Source organism: Bos mutus, chromosome 3, assembly GCF_027580195.1.
Source record: "Bos mutus isolate GX-2022 chromosome 3, NWIPB_WYAK_1.1, whole genome shotgun sequence".
Lineage (NCBI taxonomy): Eukaryota > Metazoa > Chordata > Mammalia > Artiodactyla > Bovidae > Bos > Bos mutus.
Genome location: NC_091619.1, coordinates 38,991,331 through 39,016,298, shown reverse-complemented (window position 1 = coordinate 39,016,298; position 24,968 = coordinate 38,991,331). Strand labels below are relative to the sequence as shown.

At 34.0% G+C, this 24,968-nt stretch overlaps 1 protein-coding gene across 1 annotated transcript in view; it reads right to left on the bottom strand.

The window, feature by feature from the left end:
- The window catches only part of COL11A1 (collagen type XI alpha 1 chain), a 229,597-nt gene that overhangs the window by 8,228 nt on the left and 196,401 nt on the right, over positions 1 to 24,968 (bottom strand). The window contains 11 exon segments of the mRNA XM_070367586.1: positions 187 to 299; positions 3,589 to 3,838; positions 5,880 to 5,933; positions 6,029 to 6,064; positions 6,168 to 6,221; positions 6,711 to 6,818; positions 7,799 to 7,852; positions 15,381 to 15,434; positions 15,913 to 16,020; positions 16,157 to 16,210; positions 24,507 to 24,560. Of these exon segments, the coding sequence (XP_070223687.1) occupies positions 187 to 299; positions 3,589 to 3,838; positions 5,880 to 5,933; positions 6,029 to 6,064; positions 6,168 to 6,221; positions 6,711 to 6,818; positions 7,799 to 7,852; positions 15,381 to 15,434; positions 15,913 to 16,020; positions 16,157 to 16,210; positions 24,507 to 24,560 (939 nt within the window).

Below are 24,968 nucleotides of genomic sequence, written 5' to 3'. Positions count from 1 at the left end.
ATTTGTTAACTACGTGTCTCACTTTGGTGCCTTATTCATGTTTATGCAAATGAAATGCTCTAATTACCCCTGTAAGAAAAGCAGATAAATGAAAATATGACAATATAATTTTCCTGTTTACTTCAATATTGCAAAAACATGGCATAAACTGTCAACAGTCACCATCAAAACAGATTGGTTACTTACTCCCTCCGATTTTTTGTCTGGATAAATGCAAGTCTCACCACCAGATGTGAAATTACAGTAAACTTTGAAGGAATCTCCTGAGCAACCTTGGTTGGGATCAATCCAATATTCACCTGAAAGCAGAAAAAAAATAAGTCATATGCAAATACATTTTGGGCTTTGCTGGTGGCTGATAAAGAATCTACCCACAATGCAGGAGACCTGGGGTCGATCCCTGAGTTGGGAAGATCCCCTGGAGGAGGGCATGGCAACCCACTCCAGTATTCTTGCCTGGAGAATCCCCATGGACAGCGGAGGCTGGTGGGCTACAGTCCATGGAGTTGCAAAGAGTCAGACACAACTGAGAAACTAAGCACAGCACAAGCACAAATACATTTATATAAAAAATTGAATACATTATAGGGCCAATTTTATTGGAGAAATAAGGAAAAATGAATAATCATTTATTTTTCTACATGGGTCACTTTTATGCTTTTGGTCACATTGGGGTATATGTTTGAAGAAAGAATGACCTATTGTTTTGTCTGCCTGGAGCTTTGCGAATGTCCCCATCTTCCTGGAACATCCTTTTTTTTATTCTTAGCATGCCTATTACTTTTGGGTTTCAGCTTAAATGACTCCTCCTCAAATATCAATACCCTATTGATTTACATATAATAAATTGCAAGTACATTGGGTGGAGATATACTTGACCCTAAATCCTATATGTTTTATTTACTACTTAAGTGAAATCCCATGGACTGAGAAGCCTGGCAGGCTACAGGCCATGGGGTTGCAAAAGAGTTGGACATGACTTAGCAACTAAAACAGCAATAACCTGACTATAATGATCATTATATTTTTCCTTGATTTATTTATCTGTATTGATGGAGGTGAGAGTATCTACTTAGCTTCAAGGATCATTCTTTTGCATTACTGTATAACAAAAACTTCATTAAGTAAATGTACTCCCTCTTTAAATGGGCTCCAAATAAGTCTATTTTATATATTTAAATACAGTTTGCTATTAATTATATTATTTAAATGGTACAGAACTAATTTTATCATGTAAATGACCATGACCATTAATTTGGTGTTAGGTGAGTAATGATGTTAAGTAGTGGGACTAACAAAAAGTTATTCTTTAAGTAATTGACAATGGGGTTATTTGAGAATAATTGGGGAGATAGACTTGGTAGATATGTGATGACTACTTCTCTCCTAACATTCTTCATGCTGCCATTTCATTTCAAATCCTGATTTGAATTATGTCAATTCACTGATTATGAACTTTAAACAACGTAAAAGCTCAAACTGCTTGGCTTAGTATTGGAACTCCTGAAAATTTAATATCAGTTTGCTTTTTAAAATAAATTCTTTAACAAAAAAATTATACTTTTTCTGATTACACCATTAATAATTTCACATCTGGAACCAATTAAAATTCTTGGAAGAAAATTACACAAGAAAATAAAAATCATCTTAAAGATTTTACCAACTGGAATAAGCACTCTTAATCTTTGATATTTCTTAGGGTTTTAAAGAATATATAATTTTGAATTATCTGGTAAGCATTATTTTTATCTCTTCTTAGTTAACATTGTTACTAGATAGTCTTTCAAATGACATATATTTAAATTACTAAGATGCTTTTTTTGGCTTTTTACCATTTCAGCTTGCAAGAGATTTCATAGGAACTCTCTGATTTTAGATAGCAGGGGAAATCTGTATCTGTCATACTATGCCATTATAAAACTCAAGGTTTACCTGTTGCCATCATTAGACAATAATAGCCCAAAGGAATTGTTCTTTCTGTTTATCTGTGAGTTTCTGCATGAATAACAGTGTCTGACACCAATAAGTAAATAAATAAATATTTAATTGTAATTAATTAACACAAATAATTAATAAAGTTAGCTAATATACAGAAACCACCAGAAACTGTAGTCCACAGTGAGCTTTCTATCCCCCAAATTTACAAAAGTGTCTTGAGCATCAAGTTCTAGTTAATCATGTGTTGTTTTATGTTGTCAGTAAATGCTTATTTTTTACATTTGATATTCATTCACATATGTATGATTACCTTAGCTAGATCAGAAATGTGGGTCATTCTTTTTATAAATCACTAAATTAATATGAAACTAAACAATATATATTTCAAATAAAAATAAATGTAAAGATTTTTGATAGCAGTTTGTAAAGAATCCTTAATAATTATCTGTGTCTCTTTTTAACAAATTGTGCTTAAGATAGGAGACTTTTAAGACATTTTTGTAGTAAGGAATGTCTGTTCTTGAATTGCATGAAACTTTTCTGTCTATGCTGAGTTATTTAGATCTCAGTTACAACATTCATTATATGATCAATAGTGAAAAATAATGTTGTCACACAGAGTAAATAGAATGACAAAGTATTTCCACTTAAAGTGGGAGATTTAAAATCAGATACAGATCTGCCCATTTTTGGTTTAGTTTAGGATAATATGAGTTATTCATTTAAAATACCTGGTACTGTTAGCTTCTCAGAACAGGTATATAAGAGTTTTGTCAACTAATTTTGTTGTTTAGTTGCTCGGTCATCATCTAACTCTCTTGTAACCTCATGGACTATAGCCTGTAGCCAGGCTCCTCTGTTCCTGGTGCAGAGGAGCTCCAAGGCAAGAATACTGGAGTGGGTAGGTATAGGAAATTATCTTGATATTATTACAAACAAATAATTCACAGTTGTTATTCACGGATCAATGAAATACATTTTTGCCTCAAACTATCCTATTTCTTAAATACTCTTTTCACCAAATCATTGCTAAACTGATAGGTCACATGATTCAGTTATGCTACTTAATCCTGAGTGTTATATAAGTTAGGACATAGTATATAAATATGTAGTAATATGCACACATCATACCCATTCTATGATAGTAATTACATACCAAAATACATTTGTGTTATCTTGATGTTGTTATTTTTTAGTCGCTAGGTCATGTCTGACTCTTCTGCAACCCCAGAAGACTGTTGCCCGCTAGGCTCCTCTCTCTGTAAGATTTCCCAGGCAAGAATACTGGAATAGGTTGTCATTTCCTTCTTCAGGGGATCTTCCCGACCTAGGCTTCAAACCTGCATCTCCCGCATTGGCAGGGGGAGTCACCAGGAAAGCCCTTGTTATCTATAACCATCTAAAATTGATCTTGTCATAATTTAATAAAACCTTATTTAACAAGACAAAGATTTTCCAAAGTAGATCTAGAATTACAGTGTAAATGGCTTTTTTTTTTTTTTTTTTTTGTCTACAGGATTGGAATTAATCATTCACTCTCATTTTATTTAGAGTCTATATTAAATATTTAACTAGAATTAATGAGCTGACAGTGCATCTCAGTAACTTAGAAGCTCAGAACATTCACCTGGTCATGTATTATTAACATACCATCTGGGAAGTCAGGGTGGCTGAGTTGCAGATCTTTGCAAGTTCGGGCTGGATTGGTCTGTGTCCCCATTGGAAACTTCATATGCTCGATGTCTTGTTTCAAGGAATTGAGGGAACCAAATATTTCCTCCATTCCATCATTGTAATCCAGAATATTATCACCTGCATCTGCTTGCGTGCTTTCAGCATGTCTTCTTGTTTTTTTGGGTGACAAGATTGGTAAAGGCTGTATGACTTCACCTGGTGGACCCTGTAAAAGAGATGATCTGCATGTAACTGCTTCCTAGGGTAAAATATTCTTCAAATATTAATTATTACTGATTATGTTATATCATAAGATATTACAATTTATTTAGCCTTTTAATGTTTTCCCTATTTTTAAAGTTTTCTCTAATTGCTTATATATATTTATCATACATATATATCTTTATATATAAACTTTGTGAATTCTTTAAAAAGAATCTAGTGGAGGTATCAAGGTAGGCACAAAAATCAGATGACTTCTGGGCTTTTTCTATACAAGTAACATAGTACAGATTTGTGTGGAGATATGTTATATATGTTACTTTTCTATTTACTAACTAGTCCTCATTTCCATGTCCTATCCCTGCAACAAGACTTTAGTCTCTGAAGATTAAAAAAACATTTTTAGGTTCTTGTATTATATAATGAGATGTCTATGGTACTTGATAACAATTTATATCACATTTAAAAATACACATTAGCTGGTTCCAAATATTTATAGCTGTATATATAAATAAAGAAGTGCAATTAGACTTGAATTTACATATCTATAAGAGTAGAACTACATCAAATAGTTAATCTGTACTTTTATGGACTGAATTCTATCCCATAAAAATCCATGTGGAGAATTTCAAAGCCACAATAACTCAGAGGAAGATCTCATTTAGAAATGGGGTGGCTGTATATATAATTATTAAAGTGAACATGAGGGCATTAGGGTAGTTCTGATTCCGATATGACTGGTATCATTCTAAAATGGGAAAATCTGGCACAGAGACATGCATAGTCAGAAGACCATGTGAAGAGACACAAGAAGACAGCTTTCTACAACCAAAGGAGAGAAGTCTCCACAGGATCTTTCCCAGCCACATCACCTCAGAAAGAAACAAGTTTCTGACACTCTGGTCTAGGACTTCTGCCTTCTAAATTTGTCAGACAAAACATTTATATCCTTTGAAACATCTAGTTTTTGATTCTTTGTTACTGTCATTGCAGCAAATTAGTACTCATATAGCTTAGAAACAAGTTCAAGAAGAAAGTCTCAAATTTTGTCACATGGATCTAACACAGTAGTTGTGTGAACCCTGGTAAATGTCAGATCTAATAAGTAGCAGCTATTATTATCTGGCGGAGAAGGCAATGGCACCCCACTCCAGTCCTCTTGCCTAGAAAATCCCATGGACAGAGGAGCCTGGTAGGCTGCAGTCCATGGGGTCGCTAAGAGTCGGACACGACTGAGTGACTTCACTTTCACTTTTCACTTTCATGCATTGGAGAAGGAAATGGCAACCCACTCCAGTGTTCTTGCCTGGAGAATTCCAGGGACGGGAAGCCTGGTGGGCTGCCGTCTAAGGCAATGGCACCCCACTCCAGTACTCTTGCCTGGAAAATCCCATGGACTGAGGAGCCTGGTGGGTTGCAGTCCATGGGGTCGCTAAGAGTCGGATACGACTGAGCGACTTCTCTTTCACTTTTCACTTTCATGCACTGGAGAGGGAAATGGTAACCAACTCCAGTGTTCTTGCCTGGAGAATCCCAGGGACAGTGGAGCCTGGGGGGCTGCCGTCTATGGGGTCGCACAGAGTTGGACATGACTGAAGTGACTTAGCAGCAGCAGCAGAAGCTATTATTATCATTATATGCAGTAGGAAAAAAAATGCCAAGTATCTGAACTTTTTATTCCTAGTTAGGTATTAATATATCTTTGTGGCATACAAGCAGTTGCTTTCATGAAAATGTGATATAAAAATATATGATTTTCTTGAAAAATAAAGCAAGATATTATAATATATAGTTATAGTATCTGTGTATTCAAAGAGTGAAGCCAATTTGCAGGCAGACACTTTATTATCTGAGCTACTAGGGAAGCCCAATTAAAAGACATGTGTTGGCATGCAGACCTAAGTACTTAATTAAGGTAGTTGCTATTTCCTAGAAAATCAGTACTTTGACAGAATGTGTTTTTTCTTTCTTATAAATTCAGAGAAATCACTGGCTGTCTCAAGATGCTAATTGCCAAAATATTACTCTTGTTACTATGCGCTTACCGGAGGCCCAGGAGGCCCTGGAAGACCACTGTCACCCTTCTGGCCAGCAGGTCCCTATTAGAAAGAATAAGCAACAAAATAAATGGAGACCAAAACATTTGAGTAAGGCATCACTGAAAAATTTAAATGCTAAAGGGAAAGGTACTTACCGTAGAGCCTTTAGTGCCCTTTGGACCTTGAGGACCCTAAAAAAAGCAAAAGCGAAAGCAGACATAAAAATCTAGAGAATCTATGTCTCTTTGATTTATTTATAAGTTAACCTGGTAAAATTCTCTGTCTTGTACTTACTGGTAAGCCCGGAGGACCAGGTGGACCAATGGGACCGGCAGGACCTGGAATTCCCTACAGAGAAGTTTCATACAAATTAGAGTTTTTCTCAGTGATTCCATTTTTATACATTACATAACAACACAAACTGCAAAATTTAGACAGTGCAGAAATACAGAAGAATGGCTTAAATTTTTCCATTTTAAATCTAGGAAATAACTTTTGCAAGATAATCTGTATTTTTTTTCCATTTTGCTGCAATATGTCTCTCTCTATATATCTTTATGGTCCTGCAGCATTGAGAATGATTTGTATGTGTTGAGGATTCAATGAACGTTTGTGTAATTGACTACTAAAGTATAATTTTTATGGTTTCCAATATTCATAATTTTTATTTATTTACTCTAAAGTTGAATAAATTTTGTTTTGAAAACATCATTGACTTAAGGAGATTAGACCCCCTAAATCACTTTGTTGGTCATGTTTAAAGGAATGTGTGCAGGAGTGTGGGTGTATTGACTGTAGGATTGGAAAGGAGTAGGAAAATGTTATATCTTTACTTACTCCATCTCCCTTTGCTCCTGGAGATCCTTGAGTTCCAGGGAGTCCTCTGTCACCCTTTTCACCTTGTTCTCCTGGAGGACCAATTAGGCCAATTAAACCAGGATGTCCCTTTGAAAGGCAAAGAAATTTTAATGATGTATAAATTGCAACCATGTATTAAGTTATAGTCATAAAATAACTCGTTAAATACATGAAATATAAGAATAAAAAATACATTAAAAATTTAACCCTTTCTGAATAAAATATAGGATTAAGAACCTTTTCCTCCTCACCTAATAGGATCCTTTACTGATTGTATTATATGAGACTTTCATTAAGGGTTAGGAATATATATTATTGAACAAAATGCTTTCTGAAAGCATCACCTTCAGTGCTGTGTTTACTTAAAGCGAATTCCTTTAACTAAAAGGCCAATAATGACCAAATTTAATATTGGTGAAATAAACAACAGAAAATTCTTTGGTTTAATAAGCATTGGATAATGTATATGTATGGCCAAGTCCTTTCTGTTCACCTGAAACTAGAACAACATTGCTAATTGGCTATAATCCAAGACAATGTTTTTGGTGCTTAAAAAATTAAAAAAAAATAAAATGAGTTCTACTCTTCAGAGATTTTTCAGTACCCAAGAAATATTTACAAACAAAAATAATTCAAAAATATTAATGTCACTCTAAAAATGTTTTATTTTCTTTATTTGATGCAACAGAGCACATATATCTTTAAAATTACCATCTGAAGGACAGTCTAGTTTAAAATTTTTATTTTCATGTTTAAAAACATGAAAAAATGGACACTTTGTTATTCTGTTTATTTTCTGAATAGTTATTTTAGTATAACCATATGCTTTCTCCATATGGTTCCTACAAAGGAACATTGACTAATATAACACTGAGTTCTGGTACATTTTTCATCATTATTTTCTCTTTTCTGAATTCCTCTTGGAAGCTAAGGATTAACAGCATTTTCCTTGGTTAGAATGACAAAGCAATTCCTTGAAATTTCCTTTTGAGTGATTTTAATGTGCATAATCGTAGCCTCTGCAATTAGGATATCAACAGTGTAATAATACATTACTTTATTCTCACCTTTTCACCCTTGGAGCCAGGGTCACCTTTGAGACCGGGTAAGCCAGGAGGTCCCTAAATAATGAGAAATAACAAACATACATAGAGTATGCGCAAATTAGAGAATCATATTATTATCCGAGGAAAACAAAAACAGGAAAAGCTGGTTTTAATAATATGATAAGGTTCAAGATAACTAATGATAACAAGCATTTACTTTTTAGGATTATAAATTATTTTGTGCACTAAAACTCCATGGTTTAATATATAACCATAATAATAAAACATAGTATTGGTAAGTTTGTTTAAATAAATATGAAGTTAAAAATAGCACATGATTTAAAAGAAAAGAAGCATTTTTAATTAATTTTAGAAAAGAAGTTTCCAGATTTTACATTCATTTAATGAAGTGTTTTAGTGCTAAACTCAAATTCAAAGGTTATAATATTGCCAGTAAAATTTAAAGGAAAAGCCTTTAATAAAATGTTTGACAGTCAACTGACCATTGTTAGCCATTTTGCTAAGCAAACTCCCAAGAAAGTATTTTTAGCTATAATTCCCAAATTGAATTTCTAATCTAAATAATCTCTAAATGTAAAAAAAAAATTTTTTCACTTTATTCATATTATACCTATATTTTAATTATTTAATCTTTTTTTTTATAATCCAAGGGTAATCCATTTATCCATTCAAGTTAAATTATATTGTAATGAAAAGTATGGAATTATTTTAGCAATTAACTCTTAGTCCTGGCTTCTACTCACAAAAATATTCATAATGATGTCTTTTAAACAAATTTTTAGATATAAAAAACTAGTGTACTTCAACACAAACTAAGGTTCTTGTTCTGAAATTACAGCAAGTTGAACTATGCAAGCAGATGGTTTACAAGTAGGTGGTGGATGAAAAAAAGGCCAGGATAATACTACACACTTGAGTCACTACTGCTTGCAAAAAATACCGCATCAAGAAACAAAGGCAAAATATAATTTTTTCTCTATGAGTTTGAATTATATAGACTGAATTGAACTATTTGAATTATAATTTCCATAAAGATTTTAACATAGCACTTACAAATCAAATTGTTTTAACTTTGATCAAGCTATATGATTAGTCTTCACTGTAGTATCTTTTGCAAGGCTACCATAAGTATTTTTTCACTCTCTAGACAACTTGAATTTTCAGTGTGAAAGAGCACAGTAAGTCTTAGTCCATCATCTTTACAAATTTAATGTATTAAGGGCCATGGATCTAAATAACGTGATGTAATATAAAAACTATGGGTTGAGAATCCGATAGACTGGATGGAAGCCAGATGCTCTTATCTGCAGTTTAGCTAACCAAAGAGAACTGAAGTTCTCTCATCTGTAAACCAAGGATTATATAATTCCTGTCTCAAGGGGCTACTGTGAAATTGCATAGATAAGCACTCTCCATTCTTTAGTTTCTCAAGTCTTCTCCTCAAACTGAAATCTTGAATATCAGAGAAAGATAAGAAAAATATTAGTATAAATTAGTCCTGTGTAACAACAGTGTTTTGGACTGTTATCAGAAATATTGAAATTTGTTTTGGTGGTGCAGTGGTAAAGAACCCAGTTCCCAATGCAGGAGACACAGGAGACGCATGTTCGATCCTTGGGTTGGTAAGATCACCTGGAGAATGGAATGACAAGCTATTCTGGCCTGAAGAATTCCATGGACAGTGGACCCTCTGACTAGAGTCCACAGGGTCACAAAGAGCTGGACATGACTGAGCAGCTAACACACTGCACTACATGAATGAGTCTGAAACTCTGTTAGTATTGATATAAAAGTGAACAATTTCCCTATGTCATTCTATTGACAATAGATAAAATTATCTTTATAGAAATTCCATGCAATTTTAAATGTAAATTTAACCCTAAAACTCTTCTTATAAAGAAAAAGTTATTAATCCTCAGATACAGATTTGTTATCAATTCAGTTTAGATTCTCTTTTGTGTAATAAATAAATAATCATGCTATTTTGTTAAAATAATTGTCAAATTCACTTTCAGGAATATTCTAAGGCTAGATTCTAACACTGGACTTTCATCTCATTTGCTAATATTGTATCAGAGTGGATGATCTCAAGGTGTGATCCTCAGACTGCAGCATTATCACCACTTATGAAGGTATTTTGTGTGCGTGCATGCTCAGGATTCTGTGATGCCAGGAACTATGGCCTAAGGCTTCTCCGTCCATGGGATTATCCGAATAATCGGTAGGAATACCGAAATGGGTTGCCATGCCCTCAGCTTGTCTTCCCAACCCAGGGATTGAACCTGCATCTCCTGCACTGCAGACAGATTCTTTACCACTGAGCCATCGGAGAAGCCCTTTGTGAATGTATTAGAGAAGAGGCTTGTCTAGACTAACTGAATCTGAAATTCTGGAGTTAGAAACCAGCAATCTGTTTCATAGGTTTATTATTCATTAAAGTTTGAGAAAAAGGATTCTGTGGCATTAGGTCCCAAATCTGTTAAATCAATATGAAAATCAGAATAGCATAAAGAATGTCATTTATGTTAAAAGCATTACTTATTTAGTCCTACTAATTCAATAATTTTAAGATTAAGTAAGTATATTTGCATCAACTTTTTTCTGATCTCATCAGAAAGGCCTGGTAAATTATCGGTTAGGAAATTAATGTTGCCTAATAGCACAATTTTAAAGGAATAATATAAATGAGTAATGAAAATAATGAAATAATTCCTTGAGGTCCTGTGACCATCAGGATAGATGCCAAACATTCTATATGTTAGCACAAAGTGACATAAAAAAGCACAAAAAAATAGTTCTAAGAAATATGTAATTTCATGAAAGAACCATATACCTGAACCAGTAGCCTGAACCCATTTAAAAATATTGGTTAAAATTGACATCTGTCAGTAAAAAGTAAATATATTATTAAATTGAAATACAAAAGCTATTTAAAGAGGCTAGATTTTTTCTATCTTTCTTCTTATTTTACATTTAAGCTCTCTCTGGTAGACAATAAACACAGAAATCTTGCTGTAAGTGAGAGAACTAACAGGGATGTCACTTCATGAACACTGATATTCCAATCACTGCTTCATTCAGCATCTCAGGTCTACCACTCATTATTCGGGTATTCCTGAGTCCATTCTTTCTTATCTCAGAGCTTTATTTATAAATGTATTCTAATAATAACTGTTAGACAACTGTGATAGAGAAAGAAAAAACAGGCCTATGAAAGCACTACATATAGTGAAATATATGGAAATTGAATTATTGTTATTTGTTTCTGATATGCTCTGGACGGTTATCAATCAGCTTTCTCATGACAATCTAATAGTAAAAGCTATAATGGCAAAAATAAAAGAAACACTACAGATGCTAAATGCTCAGGGTAATGGGAAACATACTAGAAGTTATTTGTGTTTGTAATGCTTTCAAATCATTTCTATAAATACTTTTCATGAAAGAGTTATAGGAAATGAATGTTAATTCTTTTAAGCTAATAATATCATAAAATTTCAAACAAGGAGGCGTTTGCCAAGCAAAGTCAGTTTCTTATTTTCATCAGTTGGAAGTAGACATTGGCAAGTTATGATGTGATAGCAGTTATAAAAATCCTCTGAACCTGGAACACATCAAAAATATCAACTCTGCATATAAAAATGTTATTTCAGGTACAGATATTTTCTATTTCCTCTTTAGAATATTGTAAATTGAAAAACCTTATGAAATACATAATTCATAAGTGATAAAGTGAAAAGGAAAACAGGGATGATACATTCTTAGGTGTCTAGAATACACAATCAAATATTTTCCCTTGCTGTATCATGTATACACAATATTTGTTTTACTATGCATCTCAAAATTCTAGTGCATTAAAATTTAGAGAAAATTCAGATCCTACTCTTTATTTAGAAAGTAGTATTGTAAAATAACATTTAATTTGGTGAAAAGCAAATGTTTTGTGATTTAAACCTGCTTAATCATTATGGAATACTACACATCTCAAACCTGTTTACAGATAAGTTAAATGTAGCATTTAAAAATTTAAAATATAATTCAGTAATCCTACCATTTATTCAGCAATTATGGCTTAAAAAATAACGTTATCAGATATTTTACTTATCAGCATGAAAAAGAATTAATGTATGATAAGGTAAACTTGTAAAAATACTAAACAGTTTTTCAGCTACACTGGAACAAACAGTTCTTAAAATAAAAGATTATGAAACAAAATAAATATTTAAAACTAAAATAGATGCTAATTATGCCTTAAAAAAGTAAAATAAAAATTAACATAAAATTATTAAATCATGTTTGACTATGCAGCAGAGAGGAGAATATAGCAATAATTACTGTTCTCTAAAGCACTCAATTTTATTACCATTTGATTTTTTCTATTTTCTGAAAAACAAAACAAAAACAACACAACAAAAAAGTTCAACTTCAAAAACTCTCAAATAAATTTCTTTATACAATCTCATCATTGTCTTTAGCTTTCTTTTAGCTTTCACACATACTGTTTATCTACTTTCAGTTCCATATGATGGTTCTGAATATTTAACTGTATATAAAATTCATGCATATGTAGAAGCTTAAATTTTGCCATGAGAAATATCTAATTTTGAAGTAATAAGTAAATATTATACCATATATAAACTCTAGTAGAGCTGATCATATAGAATGGTGAGATACCAGTTATCATTTTATGAATTTTAAAATGTTTGTTCTTTCTTGTATCAGAGCTTTATTTATAAATATATTATAATAATAACTGTGTTAGAGAATTGGGATAATTAAAGAAAAACCAGGCCTATGAAAGAACTACATATAGTGAGGTGTTAGTTACTGTTGAGCCTGACTCTTTGCAACCCCATGGACTGTAACCCACCAGGCTTCTCTGTCCATGGAATTTTCCAGGCAAGAATACTGGAGAGGGTTGCCATTCCCTTCATCAGGGGATGTTCCCAACACAGGGATCGAACCCAGGTCTCCTGCATCACAGGCACATTCTTCATCATTTGAGCCACCCAGGAAGCCCACATACAGTGAGGTAGAAATGAAATGTTTGTTTCACTATAGCCCAAAGAATTTCCAATCCAAATATTAATATAAAGTGGTTAAATTGTTACTTATATAGCAAATGGTCTAAGTTGCTTGAGTTTTTTTTTTTTTTTTAGGAATAGTTTGTTTAATCATCATAAGAACCCCATGGATAAAAATATATTAATATCCCATTTGATTCACTTTAACCTCATAATATCCTATAAGATAGATTCTACTTAAATTCTCATTTTACAGATGAGAAACCTAAAGCTTAAAAAAATTGAATAACTTTCTTAAAATTCATTCAGGTTGAAAGTTGATGAGCTTAACCTCTAATCATGATATGCTACTTCTCATTCAAATCCAAAATTGCCCACTAGAACATGTATTTCTTAGTTGAACTGAAAAGTTCATTAAATTGTTATACATCCTGAAGATGATTTCTCCACTCATCCTCATCTCCTGAAGACCAAGTAGCATTTTCACCAAAATTCGAACACACTATTTGATGGTATGAAAACGCTACAACAGATTCGCATTCTAAATACTCTCTGATAAAACAAAAAAAAGCAGCCAGAAAAAAGGAATGGCACCCATGTTGCTCAGTTCTGTTGCTTTCCATTTTACTGTGGAAAACAGTATGAGTTATTTAGCTAACATTCAGAATTATAAACTTTTGCAAGCTAGAATCAGGTGGTATGTCTGATGGTTTTATTTTTAATATTAGCTGAAGGAAATCTCCAGCTTGATGCTTTTTATTACATCTGGAAAAAGGTCAGAATACTTACTGGAAAATCTGAAATAACCAAAAAAATCTTTGGCAAATTTTAGGGTGGTATTAAGGTGGAGTATTTTTTTCTGAGGCTATGGCTCTGTGCACTTAGGAATTTAGCATATCTAAGAGGAGTGTTCTCTAAATAGTGATGCAGACATGGAACTGATGATCCTATTTTGTCAAGTCCCTGTTTCAAAGCCAGTGGGGTTGGTCATGTGCAGAGTTGATAATCTCCTCAAAATTTGATAGCTTTTATCTATTTATTAAAATAAGTGATCTTTAACTTTTCAAAGCAAGTTAAAAAAATAATCTCCATAACACTAATACCTGGAATGTTAGAGGAAATTTTTGTGATATTTTTACAAAAAAAAAAAAATGGCCAAGTTTTCCTGAATGATTAAGATTGCGGATACTAGTTTCGATGCCTTTCTCAGCACGTACATATATCTGAGGTAGTCGATATACTCATGAGAAGCAGTTTTGTAAAATTTCTATAGATAAACCTGACTATTTAAACTGATATACATTATACTTGAGGGGTTTCCCAGGTGGCTCAGGGGTAAAGAATCCACCTGCCAATGCAGGAGATGTGGGTTTGATCCCTGAGTCGGGAGGATATCCCTCCAGGAGATGGAGATGGCAGCCCACACCAGTATTCTTGCCTGGGAATCCCACGGACAGAAGAGCCTGGCAGGCTGCAATCCATGAGGTTGCAGAGTTGAACACAACTGAGCAACTGAGCACATGCAGACATATTATACTTGCTACTACTACTAAGTCACTTCAGTCGTGTCCGACTCTGTGCGACCCCATAGATGGCCCCTCACCAGGCTCCCCGCCCCTGGGATTCTCCAGGCAAGAACACTGGAGTAGGCTGCCATTTCCTTCTCCAATGCATGAAAGTGAAAAGTGAAAGTGAAGTCGCTCAGTCGTGTCTGACTCTTAGCAACCCCCCCTACTGCAGCCTACCAGGCTCTTCCGCCCATGGGATTTTCCAGGCAAGAGTACTGGAGTGGGGTGCCATTGCCTTCTCCAACATTATACTTGAATAGTGCTAAATGTCTTGCTTCCTGTTTTAATTAATCCCTTTACATATTACTATTTTTGGACAATGAAGTTCAAATATCTCTACCATGAAATAGAATCTGTCACCTAGTAGGCAATAATTTTAAAGGCAGGTCTTGGATTCTCACTTTCTGCCTAAATTTTATTGCAAGGATAGCCTCTATGAACCATATGCTAGTCAACTAAATGCTTTATTGAATTTTTCAAGTGTGTTGTTTGCATATACAGTTTATGATATTAACCAAGCTTCTGAGTTGTAATAATTGTACCTCTCTTCACTCACGAGGGTTAATGCTTTATCTTTCAGCCCATATGACTCATGAACAGAACAATTTATTTGGTGAAAGAATCACTGTATGCCTGTGCCAATGCTGTTCTTTTAAATGAAGTGCCAGGAAACTAAGTGTAATTGATGCATTTAGGGGAGCCGTCCACATTTGGAAAAGAACTGGCTGGGCCATTAGTGGCATTTTATTCAAAACGGATTTTTTTTTCATCCAATGGACATAAGATAGGAAAGATCTTTTGATCAAGGGCACATTTTCCAAGTAAATTATCACTTGGAATTATTTTCCTCTTTTTATTTTGGTCTGAGTAATACACTTCCTTGAATACTCTACAATTTATAAACCAATTTACCAGACAAAATTTTGGGGATTCTAGCTTATAAACAATTTCATTTCTGGAATTCTAACAACAGAAAAATGTGCTACTCACCAAAGGACCAGGTGGCCCATCTTGGCCTGCAGCTCCAGGGAGACCTTGTTCTCCCTGTGGAAGAAGAAACATGACAGATTTTTTAAATTAACAGAAGCAGACATATTATTTTTCTTTAATTTTGGTAATGCAAAAAAGAAAGAAAGCAAACAACACCTATGGATTCCATCACATGGAGAACATCTACAAATATTGTAAGCAATTTTTGAGTCTTTTTACTTGCTGTTTGTATGTCTACATGCACATACACACACACTCACAGATAGATGACTGTGTGTATAAAAAGTCTTACATCTTTGAGATCTTAGGGCTTAGCTTTGTATTCTATCTTTATAATTTAGAATTTCAAAATGTACTCACTAAATAAATGACATACTTAAATATTCTCAGGGGCTCTGGCTTTAATTATTACATACTATTTACCATATATACTAATTTATATAATAATGCTGACATAAATATTTTCATCCTTAATTTTCCTTAGAAATAAGACATTATTTTCAAAATGACAACTATCAGCACAGATGCTCACCACAGGGCCAGGGATGCCCCGAAGACCCTCTGGACCAGGCTTTCCGGCCGGTCCCTGAGGACCAACCGGGCCAGTTTTTCCTGGAGGACCCTCAGCTCCTGCTTCTCCCTGTTAGAAAATAAAATATGTGGATGTATTAATAATGAAGATAGACATTTTATTATTTTATGAAAAGTACTGAAACAGTTGTTGTCCAATATACACATGAGATTTTCAAACATGATACCTATAGTGAATGTTTTACCTTAGCGCCTTTTTCACCTTGTCTTCCCTCTGCCCCTGCAGCTCCAGGAGGACCCTACAAACACAGAATTGCACTTCAAATACATATAGCATATAAAAATAGTACAACTGAGATCTTATTTATAAATACCCCAATTTAACTAGTGAGAGTCTAACAAATTGTGATTTTCTATAGCAATTTAGTTTAAGAAACTGAGAAAACTCAAAACCCCTTTGATGTACAAATTTAGAATATTAAGCACAAATGAAGCACAGATTAATACAGATAATCACATCACAATAATGTAAGGAAACAATAAAGATAAAAATTTTAAAGAAAGGTTAATGCTTAGTCACTCTTAGTGTGTTAGATACTGTTATCATTTATTATGTTGCATAGTTAGAAATTAATTGAGGGTTTCAGATTTGACTTCCATCATTATATGTGTTTTAGACTGGGTCCTTTCTTAATCTCAGAAGATCAATATGTTACACATTTTCATAAGATCATTTTCAAATTGGAATAGTACAACATTTAAAATCTTGTTGGTCAACAGATACTGACTTTTTATTCTCTGACATTATAATTTAGTGGCATGGCATAAAAATAGTATGACTTTTACAAACCTTGAATTAGAGAAAACAGAAAAAAAAAAAATTCACACTCCATATGTCATCCAGCTGCATGGATTGCTATGGAGAAATGCTAATTATTATATATTTAAAGATTTTCATAATGCTCCTCTATACACACACATACACACACACATAGTTTTCTATCTTTGTGAGGTATTGGTCTACCTATTTCTCTTCAGTTCTTTTTTATTAGCTATGTGACTTTTAACCAATTATTAGTATTTTTGAACTTGATTTCTTTCATCCTAAAATGTTCAGTTCAGTTCAGTTGCTCAGTGGTGGTTGACACTTTGCAACCCCAAGGACTGCAGCACGCCAGGCTTCCCTGTCCATCACCAACTCCAGGAGCTTACTCAAACTCATGTCTATAAAGTAGGTGATGCCTAAAATATTATTAATAATAATTCCCTTGTTATAAAATTATTAAAAAATTTAAATGATGCAACACATGAAGAAGTATTTTGTGAACTTCCCAGTAGAGCAGTATCAAATACAGGTATGGAATCTGGTGTTTAAGAACCTAAAGCCTGGGCTCAGACTTCCTAGATTCAAATCATGGCTCTGCCGTCAACTAGCTTTGTGATCTTTGGCCAGTTACTGTGGGTGATTCGGTTTACTGCTCTGCATAATGTGTATTATAATAGCAGCTATCTCCCAGCATCATCATGAGAATTCAATGAGTTGATAAATGTAAAGGGTGTATAACAGTACCTGAGACATAAAAACACTACAAATATTAGTTACTGCTTATTATTACTAAAATGATTGGTTATTGTTATTCTATATAAATTCAATTAGAGTATTTTACCAATATTTTTCACCCTGTTGGCAACTTAAGAATCGAGGAAATAAAACTGACTTTCAAAATACATTTGCAAATATCATTTCAACAGGTTATTTATTTCATACTTTTCAGGTTTATAACACCTACAAAATATGAACTCCATTTTTTAAGTTACTTGTTTTAACTAGAAAATTGAAAGTCAACTAAAAAGATATTCTATAATATGATCCTGTACTATGTGGTCGGATCTTAAAATTTGACATTCAGATTTCCTTCTTACATTTTATTGGTCATCAGTGAAATATAAAACTTGACATTTCTAAACTTCATAACAAATAGGTAAAAAGGAATCATTTATATTACATAACTTCAATATAATAGTCAAGGTATCAAAGAAAACAAAAATTTTTGAAGCTGGAAATATGCTATAATTCCCACTGTATATAAATTTTGTTCCTATTCATTATTTTTAGGTCATTGATATTTTCACTTATGGCATCTCTTAGAAATCTTTCAAATCAACACAACCAGGGCATTTGGTTTGACAGTCCAATCAGTAAGAGTGCTTCTTCCCTCTCGCTGTGGTGGGATAAACAAGGTATATATTCCTAACAAATTCATTCTAAGACATAACAAATTTATGACTGGATTATAAAATATTTATTTAATTTCCACTAATTTACTGATATTTATTATTACTTAACAAACATTCACTTTCATGCATTGGAGAAGGAAATGGCAACCCACTCCAGTGTTCTTGCCTGGAGAATCCCAGGGATAGGGGTGTCTGGTGGGCTGCCATCTATGGGGTTGCACAGAGTTGGACATGACTGAAGCGACTTAGCAGCAGCAGCAGCAGCAACAAACATTAAGATTCAACCTGAAACTTAATTGTGCTGAAAATTTTTACACAAGTTCAGACATAAGTACAGGAAGTTTAAAAAGACACTACTGAGTGACTGAACTGAACTGAACTGAATGATATCTAGGAAATTGTACTATTTCATTTACCCCTAGACTTTGCTGCTTTTCATTTGTTTACTTAATTTCTGCTATGAATTGTGTTCAAAATCATCCACTAAGATTGAGATTGGAGTTTGGGGAGTGTAGAAGAAACAATATTAATCGGTGGATGCAAGGCGAGGGAAGATGAATTTCTTTCAGATGCTTTATTAATATTCTACTGGTGAATAAATGCTAACCTTTCATTTGGTCTTTAAAATCCACATTTAAAATGAGGATCAAGCACTTCATCAAATTCAGAGTTCTGTGAACTCATTTATCTCTGAGAGAGGCAATGAATATATCATCAGTAATTATTTTCTCAGTATTATCACTGTAGCTTCATCTATTATTAGACATTCCTTGTTCCTTGACCCCAAAATAAGAAATGTATAAATTCTGTAAGCAGTCTCTTGTTTACAATTCAAGCAGTAATTTGTTAACAATAATACAGGCATTGAAACTTAAGTGTATCTTTTGAATTTCATACTATTTATGCAAGAGTACTTCTCCAGAGAAGCATAAGCTTCAAATATTTCTTAGTGTTAAAGAGTTGAGTCATATTTTGGTGTGCAGATTGTAGCTAAACTTATTGTGATGATTCTAATGCATAAAATATCCAATCACTATGTTGTACAGTGAAACAATATAATATTGTAAGTCAATTATACATCAATTGAACATATTGGCATGACGGCTAAAATACTACTTATTCAAGTGTGCAAGTGTTAGTCTCTCAGTCCTGTCCGACTTTGTGACCCCAAGGACTGTAGCCTTTGCACGTGTAATTGTCCAGGAGAGAATACTTGGAGTGGGTTGCCATTTCCTTCTCTAGGGGATCTCCCCACCCAGGGATGGAATCTGGGTCTCCCACATTGCAGGCAGATTCTTTACCATCTGAGCCATCAGGGAAGGACAGTGGGTAAAATAGCCATAATAATTATAATTTGGGGAAGAGAAATGAGATTCAATGAATAATGGGCTTTTCTTTATTCTGTGAAGATTTTACCTTACAATAGTGACATAAAGGTAATAACTTTGAGATTGAACTTTATAATACAGAAGATATATAAATATCCAGCTTTAGAAAAAGCAAGTCATCAACAATCTAAAATGTAACAAAAATGTTGCTACAGCACAGCCACAAAATTGTGATTTAATAGAAAGTTTTTTCATCCCAAGGGCTTCCCTAGTGGCTCAGACTGTAAAGCGTCTCTCTGCAATGCAGGAGACCCAGGTTCGACCCCTGGGTTGGGAAGATCCCCTGGAGAAGGAAATGGCAGCCCACTCCAGTATTCTTGCCTGGAAAATCCCATGGACCTGGAGCTGCGTAGGCTACCGTCCATGGGGTCACAAAGAGTCGGACACAACTGAGCGACTTCACTTTCACTTTTTCATCCCAAAAGGATTTATTTCTTCTTTGAATGAATGCCTAATGTCTATCCTGGTGGAAATCCACATTAAATGACTTTGGTCTGTTCTTTATCTCATTTTTCCCATTTTTCTCTTATTCTTTATATATTTTTTCTAGATGAAACAGGTTTATTTTTAAGAAAGACTACAGTGAAAATGGATAATGTAATTTTTCTAAGAGAATAGGCAGTTTTCTTAAAAAAATAAAACTAAACAATGCCTATGGACATACTTGTTTTAGTCATGTCTTTCTCAGATATCTGCATTAAACAGAGAGGCAAGGACTTTAGGCAATGAATTAGTTGCTGTACTATTATGAAGTAATGAGTGTTCTAATTGGAAAATGTTTCATAAAACATGATACAATAAATACTTCTTGTAAATCAGTAATCACTGCTATGTAAGATTTTTCTTGCTGTGAGAAATATACATTATATAAGATACACAATGGGCTTCTCTGGTGGCTCAGCTGGTAAAGAATTCGCCTGCAATGCAGGAAACCCCAGTTTGATTCCTGGGTCAGGAAGATCCACTGGAGAAGGGATAGGCTACCCACTCCAGTATTCTTGGGCTTCCCTGGTGGCTCAATTGGTAAAGAATCCACCTGCAATGCGGAAGACCAGGGTTCAATCCCTGAGTTGGGAAGATCCCCTGGAGAAGGGAAAGGCTACCCACTCTAGTATTCTTGCTTGCAGAATCCCATGGACAGAGAAGCCTGATTGGCTATAGTCCATGGGATTGCAGAGTCAGAAACGACTGAGCAACTAACACTTTCACTTCACTTTCAAAATATACAATATAGTCCTTTCCACTATTCACATTTTACAATATTTTTCTTCAATTTACACAATCTTCCACACATGCTGCAAATAATTAAAACTTTCTTAGATGCCAGAAATGTACTGTGCCTGGAGAATGTAAGAAAAATGGTGAAACTCTAGCAATCCACAAAGTTTAAAGACAGAAGACAATATTAACAAATACAGTACATTGTAAAACACAGGGAGATGAAATAGGTGTACGAGAAAGGTATACTGATCTAGTTTGGCAATAGGAAGGCTTTCCTAAGAACCTAATATCTGATCTTTATCTTACGGTAGGTAGATATGGAAAGGATGTTTCCTTATAACACTTTATCTTCTGACCATTCACATCCATGCATAAAGGCATAGGCTCATATATGTTATATATGAGCATATAGAGTTGGTTAGAATTTCCTCTATATTTGTATCAATTAATAACATCAGTTATTGCTTTAATTTTTTGTCAATTTTCCTTTGGCAAAAATGAGATAAACTCCTTAAAATTCCATTTGGTATATGCATTTTCAAATTATAATGTTTAAATCAGTTTAGTCATCTGTAGATTTTTCTTTTTCAGTATAAGGGTTTTGAACTAGCTCTTGGTTTCAAACAGCCATAATGGTAACTGGAGCATTAAAATCCAATGGCTTATTGATACAAACTGTAGTCTTCTAGTGCCTTAAGGAAATATATGTTTATTCTCAAGTATTAAAATGCATGACAGAAGGTACATGTACTACAAATGGCAACTTAATTTTCCTACCTGTTCAATAACTGTTAGAATGATGTTTCTTAATACCACTGCTACTCACAACATTCCGATCAATATTCTATCAGGGAAGTTTATTATCATTTATTTGTAAGATTCCCTCAAGGGAAGTAAAATACTTTTCAACACATTTCTATTCATTGTTATTTCTTCTATGAGATGTTATAGGAAAATTGTTACTGATCTACTTTTGTGTTGTGTCCAATGCAGGGAAACAAAGGATAAGAGAAATATTAATTTCCACAAATTACATACAAAGCTTATTTAAAATTATACTTTCCAGATGAATTAAAGGGAAATAAATGGTAAGGAAATTCCATATTCAAATAAGTCATAAGTGTATAGATCAGATATTATAATTATTGTATAGGAATGTTTTTGCTGTTTCCACAAAGGTGATTTTAAATGCTTTGAATTGTGGTGTTGCAGAAGACTCTTGAGAGTCTCTTAGGCTGCAAGGAGATCCAACCAGTCCATCCTAAAGGAGATCAGTCCTGGGTGCTCATTGGAAGGACTGGTGTTGAAGCTGAAAGTCCAATACTTTGGCCACCTGATGTGAAGAGCTGACTCATTTGAAAAGACCAGATGCCGGGAAAGATTGAGGGCAGGAGAAGGGGATGATAGAGGATGAGATGGTTGGATGGCATCACTGACTCAATGGACATGGGTTTGGGTGGCCTCTGGCAGTTGGTGATGGACAGGGAGGCCCGGTGTGCTGCGGTTCATGGGGTCGCAAAGAGTCGGACACGACTGAGCGACTGAACTGAACTGAATTTTAAATTGATTCTTGCGTCAAAGACAATCCTGCCTGCTGGCTGAATGCAAAAGCTAGTGAAGGCAGAATTCTACTCACTCCAGTATTCTGGCCTGGAGAATTCCATGGACTGTATAATCCATGGGGTCACAAAGAGTTGGACATGACTGAGCGACTTGCACTTCACTTATCTCTTCAGGCTCAGGAGTTTGTGCTCCTTCAGTACATAAGCAAGGTGACTTCACGGACATACAGCAAAGTTCCCAAATACTTCCTTTGCACATTTCTAAAACTAGGTCTAAATCCCTGTTGCTCAGCAAATCCATGTTATTGTTATATGCAGTCATCATGAATTTAATGCTCTGTTTTCTGGCAGTAGTTCTCATAGGAAATTCCTTTACAGTTTATGTTACATGATTTTATATGCATTTACATCAAATAAATAAATAATACAAATATGTATTCACCTCAACAGAATCACAGTATTCTATATTTCAAAAATGTAATTAATTATGAAGTTATAAATTCATTGCTAATGAACTTTCATGTCAAATTACAGAACTCAGAAATTAGAAGAAAATGTCTACCTCATCTGTACATTTTAATTAACATGCCTGTTTCATTTATAAATGATGCTGTAATTCAAAACTTGTATTTAACTTCTTAGGAAGAGCATTCACTCTTTGAACTCTTGATAAATCCAGATATTAGATGTGATGATTTAAATATACATTTATTAATTTCACTCCAGCATTGAATATTATTTTTCCCACTTTATAAATGAGAAAATTAAGACTCAAAGAAATTAACTTATTCTAAGTTGTATTTCTGGGCTTCCCAGGTGGTGCTAGTGGTAAAGAACCTGCCTGCTAATGCAGGAGACTTAAGAGAGGGGGTTTAATCTCTGGGTAAGGAAGATCCCCTGGAGAAGGTCATGGCAACCCACTCCAATATTCTTGTCTGGAGAATCCCATGGACAGAGGACCCTGGCAGGCTACAGTCTATAGGGTCACAAAGGGTCGAACACAACTGAGTGATTGAGAATGTATGTAAGAATAATAGCCCAATGGTTGTTTTGAGATATATTTCTTTTTCTATCAAGATTATGCTTTTGGCCTGCTAACAAAAAGAAAACAAGCAAACAAATAAAATAATAATGAGAAAGAAAAGGAGGAAGAGGAGGAGAAAAGTTAAAACAGGCACTTGGTCAGTGGGATAAAATTGTATTCAAAGACAATATTTACTACAAACTAAGTTCATTCTGGCAGAGAAGTGTTTGGTTGTAAATATTAACTCAAATTTATATCCTGAGTGCATGGTAAGTCACTTCAGTTGTGTCTGACTTTTTGCAGTCCCACAGATTGTAGCCTGCCAGGCTACAATTCCATCTCCTGAGAGATGGAATTAAAACCTGTTCATACTCTGTGTATAGGAAGATGTATAGTATGAATACTTCCTAGTATAAAGCTACCCTAGAAAACAAGCGTGGCCCCAATTGCTCTGTGCTTTTGAATTACTGAAGAGGAAATAAGACTATGAAACACATTTTAATGTTTACCACATATTCTGTTCATGGATAGGTTAAAAAATAGACTAAAGAAGGTGCAGGAGAGCACTGGATATTGATAGAAGAGCTGCAAGAGGCAGGTCTACAGGATTGTTTTATTATAAAAACAGTATAATAATAGGGACAAAGCAATAAAGCAAATCTCCTAGGTTCCTTTGTAGCCAATATTTTGAACATGATTTTTATATTTTACTATAGTTCTTTTTTAAAATACAGCCATTGTTTCCAAATCAGAGTAGTTTGACAGTGTAAAGCAATCTAACATGCTGATTTCTGAGCTCATACTATTGATACTGTAATAAGGTTTCTATAATTCTTTCAAGAAGCACCGGAATTCAGGCACCACCATGAGCTGAAGTTCAGGGTATCAGCAGAGTCTTTTAAAAAGCCTGTGACATTTTTACAGAGGAGGAGACCTAAGCACAGAGAAGTGTAAAACTACTTTTCATGGTGACAGATTAAACCTGTCAATTAAAGTGTGTTCTACATTAACAATTATTTTGACAAATTCAGGAAATTATTCTCTAAGACTTATATATTTCAGTACCATTAAAATGTTGCCTACAGCTTATATATATTATATAAATTTATACACAGAATGGATAATTAGTAGATATTTCAAATAAAGAATTTTTAAAACTTACTCTTTTACCAGGAGGACCTGGTGGGCCAGCCTCACCAGATGGGCCAGGAGGACCCTATAAAATGTGAAAAAAATATCTTTTAAAGCAATTTTATGGGTATTATTTTATGGCTCCCAGCACTGTTCAAAATCTGGACTGAAACCAACATGCTTTTTTCATTTCTCCACATCTATTTCCTGGAATATCTCATCCCTATTTCAGATACTTAAACTTCCTCCAGATATCTATAATTACAAGTGCTAAATTTATATGGAAAACTTCTTCATATAAATAGAAGAAAAAAAGTGGAATTGAATTCCTTCTATTTAAAACTGTTTTTTAAGTGCTAATTTATATCTGAAAAATATCCAGTCGATGCACTAATTAATAGAACCATGTGGTTAATAATTCTATTCGTATCACATACATCTGTGAACTATGAATCTATATCTCTAATTTTATCTTGTGCAACACTACCCTTTT